General features: G+C 35.7%; 1 protein-coding gene across 2 annotated transcripts in view; it reads left to right on the top strand.

Annotated features, from left to right (window-relative positions):
* The window catches only part of ADAMTS19 (ADAM metallopeptidase with thrombospondin type 1 motif 19), a 241,310-nt gene that overhangs the window by 161,610 nt on the left and 52,703 nt on the right, over positions 1–26,997 (top strand). Inside the window, exons 14-16 of one of the 2 annotated variants that reach the window (XM_058737110.1) lie at positions 2,650–2,777; positions 7,026–7,146; positions 13,528–13,608. In XM_058737110.1, coding sequence (XP_058593093.1) covers positions 2,650–2,777; positions 7,026–7,146; positions 13,528–13,608 — 330 coding nt within the window. The remainder of the gene's footprint in view (positions 1–2,649; positions 2,778–7,025; positions 7,147–13,527; positions 13,609–26,997) is intronic. The other variant, XM_058737119.1, reaches the window with a different exon arrangement.

Here is a 26,997-nt window from a genome sequence, read left to right as displayed (position 1 = left end):
ATGTCAGGTCCTCTAGGTAAAAAGAATCTCCCTGATCCTCCAAATTGGGTATGTGCTCCTCACAAGCACCTTATTGTAGCAGATTTTGAGGTGTCTGTACTCTCTCTATGTCTGTGCTGAGTGGGCAGACTGGCAAATATTAAGCTTCTGATGAGTATTTGTTGCATAATTTTGAATATATATGCCATACCTTTTTATAGTAGGAACAATATGACTATTCAAATAATGAAAATCATCATCAGATCACTTGAGGGTCATTCCTATCTCTGCCTCTAATTGGCTGTTCAATTTGATAATATTAAATTCATTTGAAACCTGTTCATTCATATGTGAAATAAGACAGAGGAAACAGGTTTTCTCCAGAGTGTAAAAAAAAAAAATTGGGATTGGATGGGAGCCAATTTAAAATATTAAATCCAGTGGAAATCACAATTTTAAAAGCCCCTACCTCTTATAAAATGATGTGCATCATCAGAACGATCCACAATAAATATTTACATAATTAGCAGGTTAGCATTTTTTATAATTTTGTGACACATATCAATCAAACATGTTGGTCCATAGCATAAAGAAAATACACAACCATGGTCTTTGCGTTATATAACACTATGGAAGAAATTGAAATATCTAATTCTTTGAAAAAAAACTCCAAGTCTTAGTAACATATGACACCTTAAAATGCAAGGGGATTTTTCTGTTATTCTTATGTAATACATGAATCTGTGGCTAGGCAAATTAAATACAGAGTATCAATGCCATAGTGAACAGTTATTTTTAGAGAAAAAAGATGCATGGCTTTAGCATTCAGGTATTTTACATACACTGTGCTGAAATTTGGCTGAAATCCATGTTTAATGCATATCTTGGAAAGGGTTGGTCTCTTAAATCAAGACAAAGCCTGCCTGCCAAGGAAGTACTGGCTTGTTACAAGGATCACTATAATGTCACAATCTCAAGGGTATACTCCAGGAAGGAAGATTGGTGTCAAATGTTTATGTCATCTGTAAAGCACAGTGAATTGACAATACGCTGTAAAAGAAGAAATAGAAAGATTTTTATCTGAATTCTCGCTTGGAATGTGAATGGAATTTTCTAGACTAACTCCTTTCCACATTATTCATATATTTGGTTTGCTCCTCTCTTCAATGAAAACTCCGGAAAGAGAATTATATATATATATACACACACACGTATATATATATATACGTATATATATATATACATACATATATATACATATATATACATATATATATATATATATAAAACTTTTAAAGCATTGCAATTATAGCAGCTGTTTTTAAGTCCAAAGATATGACATAGTAAGCAGTCATTGAATAAACATAACCTACTTTGAGGTGTGAGAGCATACTGAAATGCTTTATTGCAGCTTATAATGGCATCTTAAAGGAAAATTTCAAAACCATGCACATTGAAGGCCATGTTCCAACTCCCCAGAATTGTTCAGAGCAGTATTCAGAAGCCACATGTGAAAACTGTTTGAAATGTTCAATTCTGAAGGCTCATTTAACTGTCTGTCTTCTCTTTGCAAAGTGATACCCTGTTCCATGCCTCTGGCTGTTATTTGGTATTTATAGAATCCCATCAGCATACGTGGAACTTTACTGAAGACATAAGCGAAGATCAGTGTCAAAGACTGTAAACTATTTTCCATTCTATTTATATGAGCTTAATAAACAGCAAAGGGCCTGACTGGTATCAAGCCAATAGAGTAGTAATGTAGCATGGAAATTGCTCTGAAGTTTCAGATTTGGATAATTCTACTACTGGTGTTACCAAATACTACAGTTCTTCTGTAGGATACTTAGAAATAGAAACAGCACTTTAAAAATATTTTGCCACTCTTGACTGAGCCTGATAGGCACGCCTTTTAACTCTAACCACCCTACCTTCTTGCTTAATGAAGCCCTGAAGAAGACTGCCAGCTATTCAAACCCTCTCCACCTAGGATGGTGTTTCTTAACCTAGATATCATGTATACTGGCATGCTTTTTCAGTAAGCAATAAAGGGAGTTGAGTCCTAGCTAGCACATGTGCATTCCAGGGAACGTTCTCATGGGATTCTGTTGCATTTCTAAACATCCTTGTAATGGAAAATCCTAGGAGAATTGCTCATCTTAGAAATTCTTCTTTCTCCCTTTAGTAAGTTTGCAATTAGAAAACGCCAAATGTATAGGATTGAAAATTAGTGTATTGGAATGTAGAAGTGACACGTGAAGAAAGTTTTCATCAATAAGTAAATCTGAAATAGGCAGAATTCTGATATGTACTTAAGAGGCACTTCATTCCAAAGGATATGAGGAAAAATCAGTGGTTGGTGTGTAAAATATCTGCGGGCAAGAGTGATCAGTTTGTACGTGGTAGAGGTTTGGTGCCAGAAAATAATAAGTGATACATTTTGAAAATAATTTGAAGACGTATTTCTTAAGGAGATAACTATTCATTGGATATCTATTTTTTCCCAGGCGTCCTCTCATTTTCTGCTCATAATAACTACTGTAGAATTGCCTTACTCAGTTCACATCAAATTATACTTTGTACTCAACAACGTTCTGAAAAATAAAGCTTGAGACAAAAATATTTATGGAGTAACTTGTGCTCATTTTTTTTTATCCACTCTGTGTGTAGAAAAACCATGTGCCTTGTTTTGCTCTCCTGTTGGGAAAGAACAGCCTATCCTCTTATCAGAAAAAGTAATGGATGGAACTTCATGTGGATATCAGGGATTAGATGTCTGTGCAAATGGCAGGTGTCAGGTAAGACATTTAAGAAGGGGGACTATGTGCTGAAGGAGGCTATGAGTGCCTTTGGGTAGCTGCACAGTATGGTGGAAAACTCTGTGCCCAGACTCAAAAGCTGTGGATTTAGTTCTTACTCGGCTGTCATCCTGAGCAAGTCTGATCTGCTTTGAAACCCCTTGTCTTCAGAAACCAAGGGTTTGGACTAGATCATCTTAAAATCTATGACCAGCTGAAAGACCCTGAGATTTTAATTCTGTAGTGTAAATATTATGCATCTAAAATGGCATTTTCTGTCAAAATATTCCAGACCCAAAATTCAAGCACTGCACTTCTCCATATCTTGTGTCCAAGGCTGAGCCGTGTGGCAAAAACCTATAAAATCAGTCCTATTACTCACTTAATATTGAAGCATTTTCAACATACTGGAAACAGCTGATTTTCAAATATATATTCAGTTTTCTTATAATGCTTAAACATCTCATTTGCTTATATCTTTCTTTTTAAAAACCATTTCCATTGGGTAACCTGGGTGGCTCAGTCGGTTGAGCTGCCGGCTTGGGCTCAGGTCATGATCTCACGGCTCATGGGTTTGAGCCCTGCATCAGGCTCTGTACTGACAGCTCAGATTCTGGAGCCTGCTTCGGATTCTGTGTCTCCCTCTCTCTGTGTTCCTCCCCCGCTTGCTCTCTCTCTATCTCTCTTTCTCTCTCTCAAAAATAAAGATTAAAAAAAATCTCCATTTGCTACATGCATTTATGCACTCTTCACTTATCTTGAGAAAAGTAGAAATTCTCTTATAGCAAGTGTGGACAGCAGAGTGGGAGAGATCAAAGGCTAGAAGTTAGAAGTTGCTGCTTATAATTCTACCGCTATCTCAAATTGGCATTCCCTGGGAGATTAATAAACTGAGAGGTTAATGCCAAGTGTCTGTATGATCACCATCCATGCTGGGAGGGGAAGGAGCCAGGGTCAGGCACAGGAAGAAAGTGTGCTATGGTACAGTCACAACAGGCTACCATGTGAGGAGCATTGAAGCTGGGATGGCTCTTCAGAGTTGTCCTCATTTGGGGTGAGAAAACCAAACCTTTTTACCCTTAGCATCTACTCGTGTCTGGATGCAAGCTGCCCTAGGAGGGAGATGGGACCTTAGGAAAGGCAGTTTTCTTCAGTCTAGGCAATTTCTGATGCGAGCCATCGGCTAATGAACTTAATGGGCATGGGAAGGAAATAAATCCCTTAGTTAGGAAAGAAGCATCTGAGTGGAGCGGTACTGAATCCGTGACAGCCACTAAGAAATGACATTCTTATGAAAATCACTGAAAATGTGTTATACACCTATTAACCAGTCTGTCAAATGAAGTTGGTAAACCAATGGTCATTGACTTTTTTGTACAATACACTCCTTTGAGAATCTGATGAAAGGTTTCCTTTTTTCCCCAGAAAAATGCACGCCTGTGCGTACATACACACATGCACATGCGCCAAAATTTGAAAACATGTACAAGGTGTGGGTGGACCAACCTGTGTTCCAGTAGAGACCTACGGAACTCTGGGTAAAAACTTGGAAACAACATGGAACTTAAATGCTTTACCAACTCTAAGATTTTGTGTTTTGCCAGCATTCTATAGAATTGAAAGCACAGAATCATGTAATACATTGGCATAAGAAACAGTCTTATAATTACATATTAATTTCCTTTGTTCTTTAACAGCTTGTGTCAGTTACCTGAAATGTAATTTTTTCATTTGCCTGTAAAAAAAAACATTGCAGACATTTACCTATACATGTTTTGTTTTCAGACCTGAATGTTGTGCAGTTAAAGTTTTAACTTTATTTCGTCACTATATGTAAGTCTGTCAGATGAAAGTTTGTCTTCAATGCATTTATTTTTCAAAAAGTATTTTCCTAACTCTATATGCTAAATACAATAGCCTAAATTGCCCATGTTTTCACTTAACAGTATTGTGTAAGCTAGATATTTTTACAGAGTTCCTAGCTAGACATCAAAATTAAAACAATAGCAACAAAAAAAATTCTGCGTAAGTGCCACGTGAATCTGATGGTTACAATTAAGTTCCACGAAATGGATTGTGACTTCTGACAGAATTGGAATACTTCAACATTCTGGCTTTTAACTAAAATGCTACATTCAGCCTTTCCATATAATTAAAAGCATGCTACTTTTTTTCTTTCTGACGACCTCCTGTTTTTCAGGTTTCGCTACACAAAATACATAGCACCAAAAATGAATGTACAATTGTAAACTTGGAGAGGGACAAAGAAGGGCAGTTGAAAATAGATAGCTTTTGGGGTGCCTGGGTGGCTCAGTTGGTTAAGTGTCTGACTCCTGGTTTTGGCTCAGGTCATAATCTCATGGTTTGTGAGTTCGAGCCCCACATCAGGGTCTGTGCTGACAGTGCAGAGCCTGCTTAGGATTCTCTCTCTCCCTCTCCCTCTGCCCCTCCCCTGCGCTCTCTCTCTCTCTCAAAATAAATAAATGGACTTTAAAAATTTAAAAAAAAGAAGAAAATAGCTTTCTCCTTGTGACCCATTTTGTCTCCGTGATATTTCTGTCCCAGAAAAGGATAGAAAAAACTCTCTTCTGTATTATGTTATCTGCCCATCTCCAGGACACCAGTGGTATTTCAGGTGGCCACCCCAATTAAATTACATTACCTTCTCAAAGGCATTCATCCTCAATGTCTGGAGATATATAAGCATATTGTGATAAGTATGGGTACTTGACACTATAAATTACAAAAGAAAAAATCTTTGATTCTTACTTTTAAAATCCATGATTATTGAGCTATGACATTATGTCTATCCCTGGCTTTTATATTAGGTGGACAGAATTATAGTATCCCAGTTACAAGGGTTGGAAAAAAATTAATAAACCAGTAGGTACTAATTTATTCCATCATTTAACTACTATTTATTGGGTTTATTGTATTTGCCAAGAAACAAACTAGGGATAGAGCATTAGAGTTGTTTTTTTTTTTTTTTTCATTTCAAAACCACTCTGCACTCTACTGTAAATTTGTCCTCATTTGTATGTAAATGAGAGATTTTTTTTTTTTCCCCTCACACCAGGACTTTCAGGTCTTTTCATGGCTCCCACTTAGTGAGCTCTTACCCTACCTTTGTTGTATTTTGAGAATTTCCTGTGGTGGCCACCTCTTTCATCCACAGACATTCTCTTTATTTCTCCCTGAATAAGCTTTGATTTGCAGATCAAGCTTCTCTACTAATGCATTGCTTTGCTACCTCTTGACAGTGATATATCCCCCTGGATAAAAGGAAAGGATGCTATATTATGCAGGTTTAATGTGATTTTTGCCTTCTCAGGATATTCATCATCCGCTTGCACCACCAACACTAACCACAGAAAAAAAACCTGTTTTTGTTCCTGTTTCATATAATATTTTTAAAATTCCTCTAAAATAATTGTAACTTGCTACAAATGGATGTATCATCAATCTCTCTTGCAACTCCTTCTTGGCTAAGGATAATTGTGTAATCCAACCATTTATTTCTGACAGTATTGACATATTAATTTCTGCTCTTTGAGTATGCAGAACATTGCATACTTATTTATAATCATATTTTCAGAACACCAATGGGAGACCAACATTATTCACTAGAAAGGAGTCGATGATTTTATCCCAGAAGATTCATATTAATGTAATTCCTCTGGAAGCAAATTAAAATGAATGTCCCCGCTGTTCATATTTTCTTATAGCAGCCGTGCTAGATGCCAAAGAACATGAGGATAGAAGTTTGTTCATGAACTGTGGTGAAAATAAACATATGTTTGATTTTCACAAAGTTAATCTTTAATAATTGAGCATTTGCTTTGGAACCACTTTAAGAAGTGAAGCCTTCTATATATGAGTATATCTGTTCTATGTTGAGTGAAGTAGATTAATCATGTTATATTTAATAGAAATGTGATTTCCTTGGGGATTTATATAAATTGCATTTGTCTCAATATTGGTTTTTTTCCAAATTGCTTTAAGATACCATTTAATTCTTACTGTGAGAAAAATATTCTCATTGCTGTCCTGCTATTTGGTCACTTTACCAATGATATCATTTGACATGAGCTTGCTCTGTTAATTTGTACCAGAGAATATGACATTTTGCTCATTTGTCAATTAAATGTGTCTAGTGTGTAGATACTAGGTTCGTTCTAAATTAGTGGTTAAAAAAGCTAAAGTGGAAAAAAACTCACTTTATAATGTACTATCAATCTCTTGTTACAGAAGGTTGGCTGTGATGGTTTTTTAGGGTCCCTTGCAAGGGAAGATCATTGTGGTGTATGCAATGGCAATGGAAAATCATGCAAAATTATTAAAGGAGATTTTAATCACACCAGAGGAGCAGGTAATTATTCTTTTAATTCTTTTCAAAAAAAAAAAATCTAAACAGTCTTTGGGAAAGAGATTACATGGAAGTTGACTTAGAAATCACAGTTCTGACTCCATCATTGAAGACTTTTTTAATGGATAGGGAGTGAGTTTTCGTGATGACATACAATACCTGTGACATGAGCCAGAGACTCTAACAAGCCCATGTCCCATTAATGTAAATATGAAGTCATCTGTTATGCATTTAATATATTGGAGCAGAAAGGGAATAATCTAATTTGCATTGGCTAATGCTATCAGGTTTCTAGAGATCTTATTCTCCAATGCAAAGCCTGATGTCTAACAGAGAATAATGATTTCTAACAGCGTGGAACAGCTATTGAGAGTATTAGTCTTCAGGTTTTCAGCCTTCCATTTTGTTTTTTGGTTTTTTTTAATGTTTTTATTCACTTTGAAGGAATAAAATTTTGGAAACAGAGTCTATAGCAGTGTAGCATAGTGGAAATGATAACAGGGAGAATCAGAAGATGTTCCAGATATATGAATAGTGGAAAGCCATCCTTTCTTCTCTTGTTTCATCATCTCTAAGTACCAGTACTCAGGGGATGGAAGAATGAAATGACCATCAATGATCTATGTAGTGTGAGTTTTAAAGTGATCCACCACAAAAAGTGATACTGTCTGTACTGAAATATAATAACCTACAGATTTGCTTTATATACAGAAAACACCTTACACTCAGGTCCTCAAGCATACTGGGAGGAAGCAGACGTTTACATTAGTATCTTACCTGGATGTCTGTCTTTTAAACTATCTTATATTTATGATTATAATTTCATCATTATCAGCATGCTTAGACTACGTACCTCAGCTTGTTCCTATTTTAAATTCTTTTCTTGTTCAAATATCAAAAAAACCTGAGACTAAAGTATGTATTAGTTTGAATACTAAGAACAACCATTTGTGTTTGAATAATCAAGATAGCAGAGTTCCTCTAGGTAAAAGAGTCCTTCGGAAAAGAAAATTAGACACAGCCCTCTAAAGTTGAATGTAACCTTTTGCTAGGCCCCAGCAGAATAAAAGATAAGTGAGCTTGGAGATCTTAAAGCCTAAAAATAACTGAGGCCCAGGGTAAAGTGTAGATCAAAACTCTCAACCTCCAAAGCTGTGAAAAATGTGATAGGTCCTACAAGTCAAAATCTGCCAGAGCTCATTTAGAAAAGTCATACTTAACTGTAATAGCCTCTCAGACTTTCAACTAAGAAGTACAATTATAATAACCTTTCCAGGATGATTGTAGCGGAGGAGGGTTTCCAGTATGAAGTTAAAATGAAGCCTGAAAGACCAAAGGGGTTTAAAGATACAAGAATTTTTGATGACTATTCTTGCATGGTTATTTACTATGTATGGAAACAGTTCACCGAATTATTGATAGGCATTCAGCACTGATATCTTTATTTAGTTGTAATAACACTTTTTTTTCCCACTGAGCATATAAAAGAGAAATACCAGTTTAAAAATTGCTTTCCTTTCTGACTGTAGTTATGTGGGTACATTTTCCCCCAGATTCTTACTTCAAACCTCCTTTGTTTTTACTGCACTTTAATTTCTACTTTTGTTCATTTGTTCATTTGCTGTTGGTAACTCATGTTCATGGAATCTATTATTTGGAAAATGTCTGAGATGCCTAAGATACTGAGAATATCAGAGGCTATTAATGTTGCTTTCCTCCTTCCAGATATATGCTAGCTTCACATGGCTCTCAGGGAAAAGACTAGAATTGTTAGTTTGGACCGTGAAGTCCTGCATGGTGTTGTACCTACCTGTCTCTCTGACATCGTCTCACACCATCATCCCTTTCCTTCCCAAATTTCTTACAGATGTTCAAATGACCATGCTCCCTTCAGCACCTTGCATTTAAAAATATGGCTCTTTTAGCTTTCTCTTAGCTTTGCTGGTTAATTCTCGACATCACTTAGATCTCAGTTCAGATGTCACTACTTCGGTGAGCACTGAAAACCTCTACCCCCATCACTAACAACTATTTTAGTGACACTATATTTGTATCCATATGGTGAGGTTCTAATCACATTTGTAAGTTTACATTTATTAATTTTTCTTTCCCTGCTAGTCTTTAAGATTAATGAGGGAAAATCTCATAATTATTTTTAACTCTACATTCCCAATGACCAGCACAGTGTGTGATCCATTAATATTTATCAATGTAATTAATAAAGAAACATTATATTTTAGGAAGTTTTAAAAACAAAACTCTGTATGAGCCCTTAATTGTATCGTGGGCTTCATCTCCTTGTGATTTGGGGATTGTTTTGTACATTTCTCTTCAGACAATTTTATCCTTATGTTTATGGACTTCCTAGAATTTCTTGAAGGAATTGTAGCCTTATTTGGTCCAGTTGGCCATGGACACTGTATATATATACTGTATGAGTAACACATGTGCAGACACATGTGGGTGTTTTCAGTCCCTGTGCTCTATTTAGAGTTTGTTAAATCATTTTTCTTGGAGCTAGAAAATAAACTTGAGGAGTTTTTTTTTTTTCTTTTTCTTAGTGCATTTATCATGTCTCATTGTAACTTGCCTAGATGTGGGATAATTTTTAAAGGAATTTTTAAAGATAAATTGTATATTTGGCTGATAATAGAACTAGATAGTTATCAGTATACACTAAGAAGAAAATGGGCATAAAATGTGTTATTCTTAGCATAAGAGATGATGATACTGATCCTGTATAAGGAACACATCCTCTTAGACTTTGTTTGTATGTTTGGCACAGCAGTGGAGAGTCATAGTGTTATGGAGTCTATTGCATGAAATAATAGCAGCGGGTCATAGCTCGGAGCCCATAGTGGAATCAGATAGATCTTAGGTCACAGCTTCAGTCACCTAATTACTGTGAGAGCAGTCTTGAAAACGGTAATTTTTCCCTTTCCCTTTATTTTCTCATCAATCAAATGAGAAATGTAGTATCTACTTTGGATGTTACCCTTATGATTAAATGAATAATTATGTAAATTGCGTACAATAGTGACTAGCACATAGCTAGTCACAGTCTGACGTTTATCATTATTACTACCATGAAGATAGTGATTGCTGTTGGCATTTTAATAGGTCTGTTTAAGAATGGACTCTCTGGTTATTAAATAGGATGTTCCTGTGAACAAAGCCAACTCTCCAACATGAGGATCAAATTTACAATTTTGACATCACAGACTTTATTCCAACTACTAAACTTGGCAGTAGCCACTCTCATATTCACTGCTTTAAAAAAATGCACATTCTGGGGCACCTGGGTGGCTCAGTTGGTCAAGCGACCAACTCTTGATTTCGGCTTAGATCATGAGCTCATGGTTCATGGGATTGAGACCCGCGTCCAGCTCTGCTCTCATAGCACAGAGCCTGCTTGGGATTCTCTCTCTCCCTCTCTCCCTATGCCCTTCCCCTGCTGGTGCTCTCTCTTTCTCTCCCTAAATAAATAAATAAACCTTTAAGAAGTAAAATAATAAAATAAAAAATAAATTTAAAAATGCACATTCTCAATCATGCTAAATGACTTACCTACTGAAAAATATCTAGGTCCCCATTCATTGGCCATCTCTCTTCAAACCATTTTGCTCTGTATTTCTCTTTCTCCCTTTTTTCTTGAAACTCCGTCTAACTCATCTGTCCTTTAAGCGATTCCAGTTGAGTAATGACACTTGCTCTAGATAGAACTATAAACTTAGACATAACCTACTGTCCTAATGTACAACAAACCTCTGAGTTTACTGCTAAACTCAAATAGGTATTTACAGTAACTCCCTCTACTTCTCTCTCTCTCTCTCTCTCTCCTCTTCTTTCTTAACATCCTGAAATTTAATATCTTCTCCAAATACTTTATTAAGTTACTTTGCTCAGAGATGAATAGTCACCTCTTGATTGTGACATTCAGTGGGGCTCTCCTTAGTCATCTTTCTCTTTGATGTTTCTACAGCTTCTGACACAATTGACCAACAGCTTCTCTTAAGACAATCCAATCTATAGGATCCCACTGCACCAGAACAGCCAGATCTCCTGCTTCTCATGATTATTCCTTCTCTGGATTCTTTTTTATTTTCAGTCTCTCTCTTTAAAGCTATGTCTGTCCTAGGTTGAGTCCTTCACTTCTCTTCTCCCTCAGTTTTCTCTAGTTACTTCCATGGCTGATATTACCACCTCACAAAAGTACTCCAATAGCCTAGTCTTTCTCTGGAGTTCCAGATGTTCCAGAGTTCTTCGTAGCTATTTTCACTAGTGTGTTATGTTGGTTTATTAACTATAATTTGCGAAGTTCAACTTACCAGAACTATCAAAGATTGACTTCCATTTTCTTATAAACTATGGCTGCATTCTCACATAAGTAATAAGAAAGCTTTGTGTTCAGTGTTTATTTCCCCACTTTCTATTGGTTGTCAGTTCAGAATTTTTTTTTTTTTCTTCACAGGGCCTACTGGGTTTTCTTCCTTAGCCTCTCGTGCTCCTGGAGTTTTATGTTAGCCTCCCAATACAGTTAATCCTCAACTCGCCTATCACTAGGCATCCTGCATACTGCTCTCAGATAAAGCTTCTCCCAACCAGTAGCTGATTACCAAGTTCCTTGCTATGTTCACTAACTTCAGATGGATCAATTCAGTATCTTGGGCATGCATTAAAACTCTCTTTAACAGAGACATATTCTAACATCTTGTCTTTCTGACAGAATTATTTTACTTATGTGCTACCAAAAATATTACTTGCTCTCTTACTTTCCCTTGCATACAGCTAACTCATACTTTTTTTTTTATGCATATCCAATTCCTGTCCATTCTTCAATGACAGTTCGTCTGTTTACTTCTTTGTGAAGCTTTACTTGACTCTATGAAATGTTCTCTTCTCTGAGTCTGAGTGATTCGAGTTGATGCCAGTGTTTCTCAAACATGAGTAATGTGTATAACAATTTAAAAGGAAAACAAAAAATCCCACTTCCGTGAGTTAAAAATAGCAGTGAACCTTTTGAGTGGTGATGTAATCAGAGGAGGAGGACTATTGAAACAGTGGTTTATATTTTTAAGCAGGGAGTTAACCATACCATCCTGCATATGATCTTTTTTACATAATTTTTGAATTTTTATTTAACTCCTATTTGTATAAGGTATTTTTGCTTTGTCTTTCCAATTTCATTATGAGCTCATTGAGTGCACAGATCTTCTTACCGTACTTCTGTGTATAAATCGGTAGTAAACATTTGTTTCTACTTTCATCACTGCCTACTTTGTTCATGTTTCAAAATGATAGTGCTTGTATGATTTGGTTTGCTAACAATGGTTAAATTGGGTAAGCAGCATTCACTAATGGAAATTATGATTCAGAAAACACATGCCTCAGATTCCAGGCACTGCCACCGGGTGGGGAGTGTGCTACCTTTGGGTTTACACCAATAATTATAAACAGTTTCGGGACTCTGAAAAATTAATCAACAGATGACAACTCTGGGATCAGTTATTGTGCCTTTCTACTAGCTTTGAAGTTAGACTTTGATCAGATACATGGAGCTAAACAAATATTAAGAATATTAAATATTACCTATATCATATATATTATAATATTAAAATTTAAAGCATAACTACTCAGCCAAAAGTAGGTGTCTGCTGTATAACTCTTCTGCACTAAATGAAGTCTTAATTGTGACTTCTGCAAACTCTCTTTTATCTCACTTTATCTTTTTATCTTATTTCACTTCAAGTGTTACATTCCTCACCTCTGCTAAAAAGGGTTTTCTAACAAACACTTAATTGGGTCTTGCTTCTAGCTGTTTGACATCTTTCAGGGTGATGCTAGATTGCAAGGTGCAACCTTACACTTTCTTGTCTCCAGCCCCAGTTTCAAAACCCTTTGTTAATCTCCTCAGGGAGTGCTTGGGTCTCTCTTGTCCTATTCTCAGCTACTCCAGGGACCTGATCCTGCCAGCTGCATTCTCTCCAGCTGCCTTTCCTTCTTCCCCACACATTCTAACTTAAAGGAGTTTCATGAGCAAAATCTGAAGTTACTTATTTTGTTCCATGATCTACTGTGTTTCTAACTGAGCTCTACCATTGTGGTTTTTCCCCCTCCTACTTCATAAGAGATCAATGAGCCTTTATGTTTTTTAACATAAAATACAGTTACCTTTTTGCCCTTAATACTGCTATAGACTCGACATCTTTCCAAGAAATTTCTCCCCTTGCAATGATGACAGCTTTTGTATGCATTTTTTTCTTTCCATAAGTATTGAAATACCATAGCAAAAACCAAAACCAAAAGAAAAAAAGAGCAAGTCAATTAAGAAAAGAGATCTTAAGAGAATTCAAGATTTATTTCGTGTTTTATTGACCCTTACAGGTTATGTAGAAGTGCTGGTGATACCTGCTGGAGCAAGAAGAATCAAAGTTGTGGAGGAAAAGCCGGCACATAGCTATTTAGGTAACCTGACACAGAGCCGATCCAAGTACGAGCCCCACTCCCTGCCCTGACAGTTCTGTAATGACGAAGACATCAATCTGTTTCTAGTTACATGTTTGAATTTCCCAGGAAGCACCTCTTGTCATATCGAGTAGGAATTTCTTTCCTTCTCTCCCAGGGACTTATCAGAGCAAAAGCAATCTGGTTGTCTATGTTTTTGGGAGAGTATAAATTGCTTCCACATGTTATGCTGTGTTATAAAAAAAAAAAACTCATTGGAGGATTTAGGTATGTTTTATTTCACACATATGCAGACATATTTCATAAACATGTTTATTTCATATATGCATTTACACATTCACATTTATTGCATGTACAAATGCATATATGTGTGTGTCTGTGCATATGATTCCTTTAGAAATAGAAAATCTTGTGGGATTCTCAAAAAAATTCTGACATACTGAAAGGATTTAATGTTTTGATGGGAAATGGTGCTGTTTCCTTTCCTCACTTTACGTATATTCACCTATGAAGAGAGTATTTTAAATGTTTAAGTATTGCATATGGAAAGAATTGTATCAGCTATTTTAATTAGGCCAATTAATGATTTAAATGTATGAAAGAAAATGCTCAGTTGCCAAAATACATATTGCTCACATATCAAAATTACAAACCAATTAAGTCATATGAAATGGTTGTCTGTAGTTATGGCATCCATGGATTAAAGGGATCTAATGTGATTAGGTCTGGTAAAAGAGTAAATATTCTACGTATAAGATCATATCATCTGCAATCAGAAATAATTGTACTTCTTCCTTTCTGATTTGAATGCCTTTTATGCTTCTGAATTCGGTTTGCTAGTGTATTGTTGAGAATTTTTAAATCAATGTTCGTAAGGGAAGCTCCTGTGTAGTTTTCTTTTTTTTGTAGTGTCTTTGTCTAGCTTTGGTATCAAAAATGAGCTAGGCCTCCTAAGTGTGAATTAGGAAGTCTTCCCTCCAATTCAGTTCTTTGGAAAATGTGAGGATTGATGTTGGTTTTTCTTTAGATGTTGCGTAGAATTTACCAGTGAAGCCATTTTAACATCCAGTAATTTTCTTTTGGGGGATACTTTTGATTACTGATTCAGTATCCTTGCTAGTTATAAGTATTTGTGATTCGGTCTTGGTAAGATTTGTGTTTCCAGGAATTTGTACACTTCTTTTAGGCTATCCAATTTGTTAGCATATAAATTTTTAAAATTTTTATTCAAGTATAGTTGCCATACAATGTTCTATTAGTTTCAGGTGCACAATATAGTGATTGGACAGCTTTATACATTGCACAGTGCTCACCGTGACAAATGTAGTAGCCTTCTGTTACCATATGGCCTTATTATAATTAACTGTATTCCCCAAGCTGTAATTTTAATCCCCATGACTTATTTATTTTATAACTGGAAGTTTGTACCTCTTAGTCCCCTTTACCTATTTTGCCCATCCCTCCACTGCTCTGTCTGTCTAGCAGCTACCAGTTTCTTGTCTGTATTTATAAGTCTGTTTCTGTTCGTTCATTTGAGATTACATATAAATGAAATCAAGTGGTCTTTCTCTGTGTGACTTATTTCACTTCGCATAATATTCTAGGTCCACCTATGTTGTCAGAAATGACAAGAGCTCACTCTTTTTTTTTGACTGAGTGATATTTCATTGTGTATATGCACCACACCTTCTTTATCTCTTGGTGGACACTGAGATTACTTCCGTATCTTGGCCATTGTAAATAATGCTGCAATAAACATGCGGGTGCATATATCTTTTTGAATTAGTGTTTCCATTTTCCTTGGGTAAATAGAAGGTGGAATTACTGGATTGTATGGCGTTTCTATTTTTAATTTTTTGAGAAATTTCTGTACTGTTTTCCACAGTGGCTACACCAGTTTGCATTCCCACCAACAGTACATGAGGGTTTCTTTTTCTCCACAACCTAGTTAAAGCTTCTTACTTCTTGTCTGTTTGATATGAGCCATTCTGACTGGCATGAGAATTATTACAGTACATTTCTTACCATCCTTTTTATTTCTGCAGCATCGGTTGTAACGTCCGCACTTTCATTTCTGACTTTTCAGTTGTCTTTTTTATTTTTCTTTCTTAGTCAAGTGCAGCTAAAGTTTTGTTGATTTTGTTCATCTGTTCAATGAACCAATTTCTGGTTTTGTTAGTTTTCTCTATTATTTTTCTATTCTCTATTTCATTTATCTCTGCTCTAATCTTTATTATTTTCTTCTTTAGGTAGCTTTGGGTTTAGTGTGTTCTTTTTCTAGTTCCTTAGCTTATAAAGTCAGGTTGTTAACATTATAAGATCTTCTTTTTTTAATGTAAGCATTTGTTGCTCTAAGTTTCCACCCACAGCACTGCTTTTGCTGTGTCCTCTACATTTTGCTATGTTGTGTTTTCATTTCCATTTGTCTCAAGATATTTCCTAATTTCCCTCATAATTTCTTCTTTGATCCATTGGCTTTTTGAGTGTTGTTTCATTTCCACATTGATGAATTTTCCAGTTTTCCCTGTTACTGATTTCTAAATCATTTCCCATTGTGGTCAGAGAAGATACTTTGCATGATATCTATCTTTTAGGACACGGGTATCTTTTGGGGGGCCATTATTTATGACCCCACAGTCACTAATTTCTATCCAGGAGTTTATACCACAACTAGTTCTTCTTGATAGTTGCCTTTACCACTCTAATACATCAGCAAGTCCTGTCAGTTACTCAGATATATCACTTTCTCTCCATAACCACCCTGACCCCCCACTCAAGCTACTCTCTGCTGCATTGTCCTGCTTTATTTTCTTCAGAGCACCTACCACCAGCACCACTGAGTTTTCTTCTCTGTTTGCATACGTGCTTTTATATTGTGTATCTTCCAGTGTTAATTTTGAAGTCAGGGATCATTTTTCTCAGAGCTTTATCCACAGTAACTAAAGCAGACTCTGGCACACAGAAAGTAATAAAGACTTTTTTTGAGTGAATTTTAATTAAAAAAAGATGGTTCATACTTGTATAGTAATTAGTATGGGTGAGTTCTTTAAATATATCTGCTAAATAGATCTTCACATGTCTGTGAAGTAGGCACCACTAATTTTTTTTTTAAATCAAAAACTAGAGGACCAGAGAGTTTAAGTTTCTTTCCCAAGATCATACATCTAAAAAACCATGATCTTAGATTTAAGCCCAAGCAGTGTGGCCATTGTATCTGGTTCCTACTGTCTCTTTTTACTTTTTGGTTTTTTTTTAATTCATTGTCTCTCACATTATGCTTGTGATTTTAAAGCACATGTTCTATATGAACAAATTTTCCTTGAACTTCCCCCCAATCTCCCTCTTTCCCCCCATTTCTTAACTAATGAGATCAATTGTATAGCATTAATTCAGGGGAATATAAATCATGAAGTGGTGGTTTTCTTCTCCCGTCACTACCTCCAGGTATGCCAGATCCCATCTTCTTTCCCTTATGTATATCTCTAAACATAAATCTCCAACCACTTTTTGTTATGAGAAGAGCATTTAATTTAAAAACGGAATCCCATGTCTTTTATTTTTTTTTAATTTGTTTAATGTTTATGTACTTTTGAGAGAGAGAGAGAGAGAGAGAGAGACAGGGCATGAGGTGGGGAGAGGCAGAGAGAAAGGAAGACACAGAATCTGAAGCAGACTGCAGCCTCCGAGTGTCAGCACAGAGCCCAACATGGGCCTAGAACCCACGAACCGTGAGGTCATGACCTGAGCCAAAGTCAGACGCTTAACCGACTGAGCCACCCAGGCGCCCCAGAATCCCACGTCTTTGTTAAGTCTCTGGCCTCATGATTGTCACTTTTCTTTGTGCTTAGAATTAGGCATAAGTTACTAGGGTCTCTTACTTTTTAAGGATATAGCATGAGTGCTCCTGAATAGTCTGAATACTACTTGGGAGATTCATGTTGAAAATAGAAGTTTCCTTACTTCTTAACTGAATCAATCACAGCTATCCTGATGAATTAGGAGAAGGGTGCAAGGATGAAGAGAAAGTGGCCAGTGGTATGATCCAGTCACAGACTGGGAATGGGAAGAACTCAATGGCTTCTAGAGACATTGAAGTAGTTGAGCTCATGAAACTTGGTGAGAATGGTTGTGTGGATAGAAAGTAAAGTTCAAGGATCACTTCTAGGTTTATGGATTAAACAACTGGGCAAATAATAATGGCATTTGCTGAGATAGCACACATGGATGAGAGGAAATTTTGGGGGAAAATGGCACAGTATTAAAATCCTCGATTTTAAGCCTAAAATCTTAGATTTCAAGCCTATCATAGAGAATACATATCATAAACCACATTTCCTAAAGGCTTCTTTGGACATTGGAAGGAAATTATTGAAAATCTTTATCTGAAATAGCATCAGGAAAATGGATTATTTCCTGGAAAGCTGATCTTTAACAAATTAACTTGTCTATATAAAACTATAATTTCATTGGAGACAGTTAATTCCCTCCCAATACAATTATTCTTTTACATTACTCGCTGAATTATATTCCCATATGTAATTATTATCTGCATTTCTGAATATCATGGCTCAGTTTTGTTAATAATTAATCAGGAAGTCCAAAATGGAGAGTAGTTCAGATAGACCATATGTTATATCTTTACAAAAATCACTGTAGCTTATGATTCTTAAAAGTCTAATAAAAAAGGTCATATGGGCCCATTTACCTTGCCTGCAGTTTTGCCTGCAAACCACTATGGAAAAACTTTTCACTAAAAACACTTTAAACTGTTGAGCAAATTACAAAAGGAGGAAAAAAAGAACACTTTTTTAAACTTAACCTCTAAAATGGAAAGAAATTAAGGAGCCTTCACGTGCCAAAAACAAAGTAAGAACAGGAAGCCAAGTATTAGGCTGACCGAAATCCCAGTTAAGCTTAATCCTGGTGACCAGTTTAGATTTTGAGCACCAGGATACCCGGTGGACAGAAAACAAAGCCTAAAGTAGAGGCTCTAACAGGAGACACCTAAATAAAGCAGGACCCCAAAGGACTACAAGCTCAGCGTGAAGGAGACAAAGAAATAGATTTGCTCCATCAAAGATCAGGAAATGTATCGGTATTAATTTTGATACTAGGTGGAAGTAGAAAATCAACCTCCCTGAGGGTTCGTAACCCAAAGAAAATGCGCCTATGGATTCATAGCACCATTTTACCCAACTATGAAGTACAAAACTCCAAGACATTTATTTTAATGAAGTTACCAAGGTGGCTGGCATATGCAAAGGCAAATCCTTTTTGAAGTAATGCACCTTCAAACCAGGCCTCAAAGGAATTTTATAAGGTTCAACAAATAAAATTTTGTAGTAAAGAAATGTTCAGAAAACACCAAAGGAAATAAACATTATGAGCAGTGAACATAAATAAACAGTAAAAATAAGGGAGAGCAGAATCAGATACACATTTGCATCATATACAGAAAATATAAAACTCTTATAGTTAATTGTTTTAAAATATTAAAATATTTTTAAAATATTAAAATCAAAATATTTTAAAATATTAAAAATATTTTTAAAACAAAAATATATAAATATTAAAATTTTAAATAAATAAAATTGTTTAAAATATTAAAAATTTAGAATATTAAAATTAAAAATATTTAAAATATTTAAAAAATATTTCATTAAAAAATTAAAAATATTAAAAATAAGCAAAAGTGGACTAAACACATATTCAAATAGCCAAGTACAATTTTCAAAATTGAATTTTAAAAATTCAGTCAATCAATAGAATACAAGATAGAAGAAAAATAATAGAAATATACAGAAAAAATGAAAAAAGAAAGCACAAAATAAGATAGTGTAAATAAAACAAAACATACTAGCAGTCTTAGTATGCATTTAAAAACTAAAATCTCTAGTTAAAAGACAAAAATTGTCAGACAATTTTGAAAATAATTCAGGTATATGGTATTCATCTAAGATTCACAAAAACTGAAAATCAAAGAATGGAAAACTATACTAGGAAAAATAAAAACCAAAAAAATACTAACAGAGCCATAGTAATATAAGTCAGAACTCACTTTAAAGGAAAATGCATTGTCGGAGGTGAAAGAAGTCACAGAATAATTATCTAAGCATTTAAGTCATCATTAAATAATATAATTTTATAATTATATGAACCCAGGAATATAGCTTGAAAGCTTTTAAGCAAAAATTGACAAAGAAAACTGGGAAAATTTATCTTCATAGTGAAATTAAGCACAAATGTGGGCATGAACTGACTTCTAAACTTAGTGCTGAGGCAGCACAGAAGAGAAAGATATTCTTTAAACAAATAATGCTGGAATAACTGAGTATTTATATGAGGACCAAAAAAAAATGAACTTTAGCCCCTACCTCTTATCATACATAAAAATTAAGTCAAAATGGATTGGAGATCTAAACAAAAAAGCTGAAATTCTAAAGCTTCTAGCAAAAAACATAAGAGAAAACCTTTAAGGCATTGTGCTTCACAAGGATTTCTTTACAATAGATGTACAAAAATACCAACCCTTTCACCCAAAAATGAATGTGTTTGATTTCGCCAAGAGTAAAACTGTTGCTCTTTGAAAGACACCATTAAGAAAATTAAAAGGCAAGCCATAGTGTCAGATAAAAATTTGCAAAAACTTACTTTTTCTAAAAACACTTGGCTCTAAAATATATAAAAATGTAATTTTCCTGACTAATAGTTACAAATAAATCCTTTCTTTAAATGTTTGTTTTTGAGAGAGAGCACGAGTGAGGGAAGGGCAGAGAAAGAGGGAGACACAGAATCCAAAGCAGCTTCCAGGCTCTGAGCCATTAGCACAGAGCCCAAGGTGAACTCATGAACCTGGAGATCATGACCTGAGTCAAAGTGGGATTTTAACTGTCTGAGCCACCCAGGTGACCCTAAATACAAATAAATATTCTTAATCAATGTGTTACTTATGAAGGTAACAATGAAATACAGGTATTTACACGTTATCTTTTTTTTTCTTTATTCATTTTGAGAGAGAGAGAGAGAGAGAGAGACAGAGCTAGAGTGGGGGAGGGACAGAGAGTGAGACAGAATCTGAAGCAGGCTCCAGGCTCAGAGCCCTAAGCTCTCAGCACAGAGCCAGATGCGGGGCTTGAATTCAAAACAACAATATCATGACCCAAGCCAAAATCAGACACTTCACCGACTGAGCCACCCAGGTGCCCCTATATTTGTTATCTATCTCAGGAAAAATTATTTTTAGGAAGGAGCCCCTCCTCTTCTATTTTCTATTTTGTTTAAAATTGGTAGTATTTTTTCTTAAATGTTTGAATGTTGGTATTTTCTTTGTGGAAAGGTTTTTTTTTTTTTTTTTTTTCAACGTTTTTTATTTTTATTTTTGGGACAGAGAGAGACAGAGCATGAACGGGGGAGGGGCAGAGAGAGAGGGAGACACAGAATCGGAAACAGGCTCCAGGCTCCGAGCCATCAGCCCAGAGCCTGACGCGGGGCTCGAACTCACGGACCGCGAGATCGTGACCTGGCTGATGTCGGACGCTTAACCGACTGCGCCACCCAGGCGCCCCTGTGGAAAGGTTTTTAAAGCCCAACTTAATTTCTTCAGTGTATGTGTGTGTACCATATATATATCCAGGTGGCTTTTTTCTTGAGTCAGATTTGGTAATTGGTGTCTACAAAGAATTAACCCATTTCTTTTCCTTCTCAAATTTATTGTCCTAAAGCTTTTTTTTTGTTGTTGTTATATTTTCCTATTTTAATGCAGTGTCTTTGTTTGATCTTTTAAAATAACCAAGTTTTGGGGCGCCTGGGTGGCGCAGTCGGTTAAGCGTCCGACTTCAGCCAGGTCACGATCTCGCGGTCCGTGAGTTCGAGCCCCGCGTCAGGCTCTGGGCTGATGGCTCGGAGCCTGGAGCTCTGGGCTGATGGCTCGGAGCCTGGAGCCTGTTTCCGATTCTGTGTCTCCCTCTCTCTCTGCCCCTCCCCCGTTCATGCTCTGTCTCTCTCTGTCCCAAAAATAAAAAATAAAAAAAAAATTAAAAAAAAAAAAAAAATAACCAAGTTTTGGTGTCATTGATTGCCTTTGTTGTTGCTCTTTCTTATATATTTTAAGGTGGAAACTCAGATAATTGATTTCACTCCTTTATTCTTTGCTGTTATGACAGTTTATCTATCTAAACACTGCTTTAGCTTCATATCACAATTTATAGATACTGTAATTTTAGTTAAAAATACTTTCAAATTACCATTGTAATTTTCTGATTTGACTGACCCATGGGTTATTTGTAAATGTGCGATTTAATTTCCAAATATTTGTAAGGTTTTTAATAGGTATTTTGTTACTGGTTTCTAGTTTAAATCTGTGTGGTAAGAAAATACATTGAGTTTGATTTCAGTTGAGTCTTGTTTCAATGACCCATGGCCTATGTTGGTTAATGTTCCATTTATACTTTAAAAAATTATATTCTGCAGTTGCTGACTCTTCTCTAAGCATCACTTAGCTCCATTTGGTTTATATTTTCTATATTCTTGTTTATTTTCTTTTTGCTTTATAAATTAGGAAAAGAGAACTATTGAAATCTCTGACTGAAATTGTGGATTTGTCTGTATCTCCATTCAATTAGGTCAGTTTTGCTTCATGCATTTTATTTTAAGATTTTTTTTATTTTTATTTTTAAGTAATCCCTATACACAACATGGGGCTCGAACTTACAACCCCAAGATCAAGAGTCTCACGCTGTAGTGACTGAGATAATCCGGTGCCCCTTCTTCATGCATTTTAAAAAAATTTTTTTAAATGTTTTTATTTATTTTTGAGATAGAGAGGGACAGAGAATGAGCAGGGGAGGGACAGAGAGAGAGGGAGACACAGAACCTAAAGCAGGCTCCAGGCTCTGAGCGTCAGCACAGAGCCTGACACGGGGCTCGAACTCATGGATTGTGAGATCATGACCTGTGCTGAAGTCAGACGCTTAACTGACTGAGCCACCCAGGCTCCCAGCTTCATGCATTTTGATGCTTTTTCTGTTGTACACTTAGGATTGTATCGTTTCCTTAATATATTTTTAATGGCATTTAGAATTTTGCATTTGAAGTAAGTTAAATTTAAATGACATTTAAAAAAATTTTTTTAACGTTTATTTATTTTTGAGACAGAGAGAGACAGAGCATGAACGGGGGAGGGCAGAGAGAGAGGGAGACACAGAATCTGAAGCAGGCTCCAGGCTCTGAGCCATCAGCCAGAGCCAGACGCGGGGCTCAAACTCACGGATGACGAGATCGTGACCTGAGCTGAAGTCGGACGCTTAACCGACTGAGCCTCCCAGGGGCCCCTTAAGTGACATTTTAAAAAATCCCTTTTTCATCTCTGGAAATCCCTGAAGTCCATGCTGTCTGGTATTAATATAGTCAGTATATATTTTTTTATGATTAGTGTCTCATGCTTAAGTTTCCCTATCCATTTAGTTTTAATCTACCTATTTTTCTGAACTGAATAGAGTGGGGTCTTCTTTTCCCCTTCTGGCCTGACAGTCTCTCTCTTTTCACCAATATCCTTAATGCATTTAAATATAATATAATTATGGGCATAGTGAATTATTTTCTGTGTTTTCCATGCCTTCTTATTCCTTTTTCCCTATTTCTCTGTCTTCTATTTTTTAGCCTTACACTTAATCTCTTTTATTTGCTTATTAGCTACATATAACTCTTGTTTTATATCTTTAATGGTCACTTTAGGATTTACAAAATGCATTTTTTAACTTCTTACACTCTCTTTTCAAATTATATTATACCATTTTACATATAATAAAAGTTCCTTAAAACAGTGTGCTTCCCTTTACCTGCTTCTCCTCCTTTTTGCTATTATGCATTTTATATCTACATTCCATCTAATCGCTTTATTTCTACATATGCTTTAATCACCAAAACAGATGTAATCATTTTTGCCTTAAAGCCAATCATCCTATAAAGAACTGATTAATGAAAAAGCTTACTTAAGTATTTTTATGCATTTACTGGTGCCAACATTCTTCAGGCCTTCACATAGACACCCATTTCCACCTGGAACCATGTCCTTTCTACTTGAAGAACATCTATCCTTTTACATTTTTTTTTCTTAATGTTTATTTATTTACTTTGAGAGAGAGACAGAGAATCCCAAGCAGGCTCTGCACTGATAGAGCAGAGCCTGATGCAGGGCTTGATCTCATGAACCGTAAGATCATGACCTGAAATCAAGAGTCAGATGCTCACCCAACTGAGCCACCCGGGTACCCCTGTGCTTTTTCATTTCTTGCAGAGCAACTCTGCTGGCAGAAAAATTATCAAATGTTGTTTTTTTGAGAGTGTATTTTTTTTTCCTTTCTGAAGGATATTTTCACTGGATATAGAATTCTATATTTTGTTTGGTTTTCCTTTTTTTTTATTTTCTTTTTTCACTTTAAAGGTAATGTTTCATTGTCTTCTGGTTTGTATTAGTTCTGATAGTATATCCAGAAAGTTTGTAATCCTTTTTCCTTATATATAATGTGCCTTTTTCCTCTCTGGCCATTTTTAAGATTATTCTTCACATCATTGGATTCCAGCAGTTTGATTATGATATGCCTTGGTATGGCTTTCTTTGTGCTTATCATGCTTGGGTTCCCTTGTACTGAATAGTACAGTAAGTTTATGGTGTTCATCAAATATAGAAAAAATTGGTGCATTATGTCTTCAAATAATTTTTCTGCCTACAACCTATTCTCTGGGATGCTAATTATACCAATGTGAGTTTATCACATTTCCTGTGAGTCTCTTCATTTTTTCAGCCTTTACTTTTCTCTTTGAATTCCAATTAGTTTCTAATCTATCAGCTGCTCTTCAAGTGTACTGGATTATTTTTCAAGGTCTAATCTGCTCTTAAGCCCATTTAGTGAATTTATTGTTTCAGAGATTTTGTGTTTCTATTGTGAGAAATTTGATTTGCTTATGTTCTTAAAGTTTCCATTTTTCTCTTTAATATTACAGATTTTTCTTTAAATTCTTGTGCATACTGAACATGGGTTGGGTTTTTTTTTAAGTCTTGGTCTGCTGGTTTCATCATCTCTCTGGGTCTCATTTTATTAACAGATTTTTTCCCCCTGATTCTGGGTCACATTTTCTGACTTCACATATCTAGTAATTTTTTGGTTGGATGCTGGACACTGTTAATGTGACAGTTCCGAATGGCTGTTGTTTTTTATTGAGTGTTGAGTTTTATTTTGCTGCCCACTCAATTTAATTTCACATCAGCTTAACTTCTTGTAGCTTTTGTAAAGGCTTTGTTAGGGTGGGTCCAGAGAGGCCTTTATTCTGGGACTAGTCCAGCCTTATTTCTAAAGTGCACATTTTCTAAGTGCTCCACTGAAGTCTCTGTGTGTTCAGTAAGATCTACCCACTCTGAATGAATAGAACTCGTATGTCTTCCAACCCTACATGAGATCCAGGAGCTGTATAGTTTCCAGGCCCTATGTAGTTGCTTTTTCCCAGCCTTGAGGAATCTCACCACACTTATTTACACCTTGGTATTTAGCCACAGGCTCAAAGGAACACCTCAGCAGATTTTTGGAGCTTGACTCTGTGTAGCTCCCTCTTCTCCAGTACTCCATAAAACAGATTCCAGATGCCTTAGCCAATTTGAACTCCATTCTCTGTGTCGTCATCTCACTGAAGCCGTTTTTATCTGTGCTTTTCTTCAGTTCCCCTTCCCTGTGGTTTGTCTAGTAAAAATCTTCAGGCAGAAAGTCAAACAATTTTAGAGATCTCATTTGTTCTCCTTCTCTTAGGGACCTCGGTTCTCTCTTGACATTGTCCAGTGTCTGAAAAGAGTTGTTTCATATATTTTTAGTTTTCTCATTGTTTAAAGTGGGAGAGTTAGTACACTTCCATTTGTTAAGGTACGGCCAGAAACAGGTTTTCTAAAAACCCATTTTAAAGCTAATGAATTAAAAACAAAAACATAAAATAAGAAACATCACATACACAGAGTGTTAATTCTTCATATGAGGTTGCTATTAAGCTTATAAATTATGTGGATTTTCAGGTACCTGTGCGTGCCATTTTGAGGGGAATGCAGAATTCCAGAAATGTCAGTTGAGTCTAAACATTATACTATAGCCACCCCCAGAAGGTTTTTAAAGGCATTTTTATTAGAGATTTTCAGGAAATGTTTCTTTATAATTATGTCCTGAGTATATGTTGAAATACAGGAACAATATGGAATTATACGGACCACAGTTACCAATCTAGGCCAAAAAGATTTCTTAAAATATTTAATAGATTTTAGAGAAATATAAGGAAATATTTTATCTTTTAGGCAAAATCATTTTTTAAATCAGTTTAGCATTATCTGAAGTATATCCATTTGTAGATGGTAATAGCTGTTTGCAAAGTGGTAAGAGTTTTCTGTCACCATTATTTCCCTCTCAAATTTAAAATTCAAGGTAAAAGTGAATACTTACATATTTTTCATAAAATATCAAGCATATATATTTTCAGATTTATCTAAAGCGTACTTTATGGATAGTACATAATAATCTTATTATTTGGTAGAAATTAATATTGATAAGGTAAAATTTTGAAAATTTTGTTGATACATCACTTATAAAATGGAAATATTAGCACCAGAAAAATCCCTCAGTGGACCAGAAAAGCCTTAATAGAGAATTAATAATTTGTTTTGTTAATTAAAATTTTTAAATGCAAATGCAAATGACTCATAAGCAAATGAAAAATACCTTTAACCCCAATAGCAACTAAACAAGAGATTTTTTTAAAATCTACCTTGTTCATAATTTAACTCCTGGTATTTCTCCTCACACATGTTCTTTTGCTTGTCTTTCCCATCTCATTATTTGTTGTCATAACCCACCTGTTTTCTCATCCTAAAAGCGTTGCATCATACCTCATACTTCCTATCACCCATGACAACCAAGTCATCATCACATATTATCAGTTTCACTTCTAAATGCCCCTTGGTATTCTTCTCCAATACATGAATCCAAGCTACCATTACTTTCAGTTGGGCTACTGTGTTAATGTTATATACTGTCTTCCCCATCCAAATTTGCTCCATATCGGTCCATTTCTATACAACATTGTTCACAAACTTCTATAGCTTTGTATTTTTTCTTAGGAAAAAAACTCTTAAAACATGAACAAGGCCTGTAAGGTCCGGCGATTCCTTACCTCTCCAGCCTCCTCCTGTGATCCCCTTCAGCGCATCTGGTGTCCTGCATACTTGCTCCCTGATTCTCACCAAGCTGTGACCTTTAAGGATTTCCCATGTGTAGCTCTCTAGGTCCGGAATGTTCTTTCTCTGCTTCTCTTTTCCCCTGGTTAACATCCTCAGGAAATGATATCTTTCAGACAGGTTTT

Source organism: Neofelis nebulosa, chromosome 1, assembly GCF_028018385.1.
Source record: "Neofelis nebulosa isolate mNeoNeb1 chromosome 1, mNeoNeb1.pri, whole genome shotgun sequence".
In the NCBI taxonomy this organism is placed as follows: domain Eukaryota; kingdom Metazoa; phylum Chordata; class Mammalia; order Carnivora; family Felidae; genus Neofelis; species Neofelis nebulosa.
The sequence above is the reverse complement of the archived record's forward strand: the minus strand, read 5'-3'. Positions and strand labels throughout refer to the sequence as shown.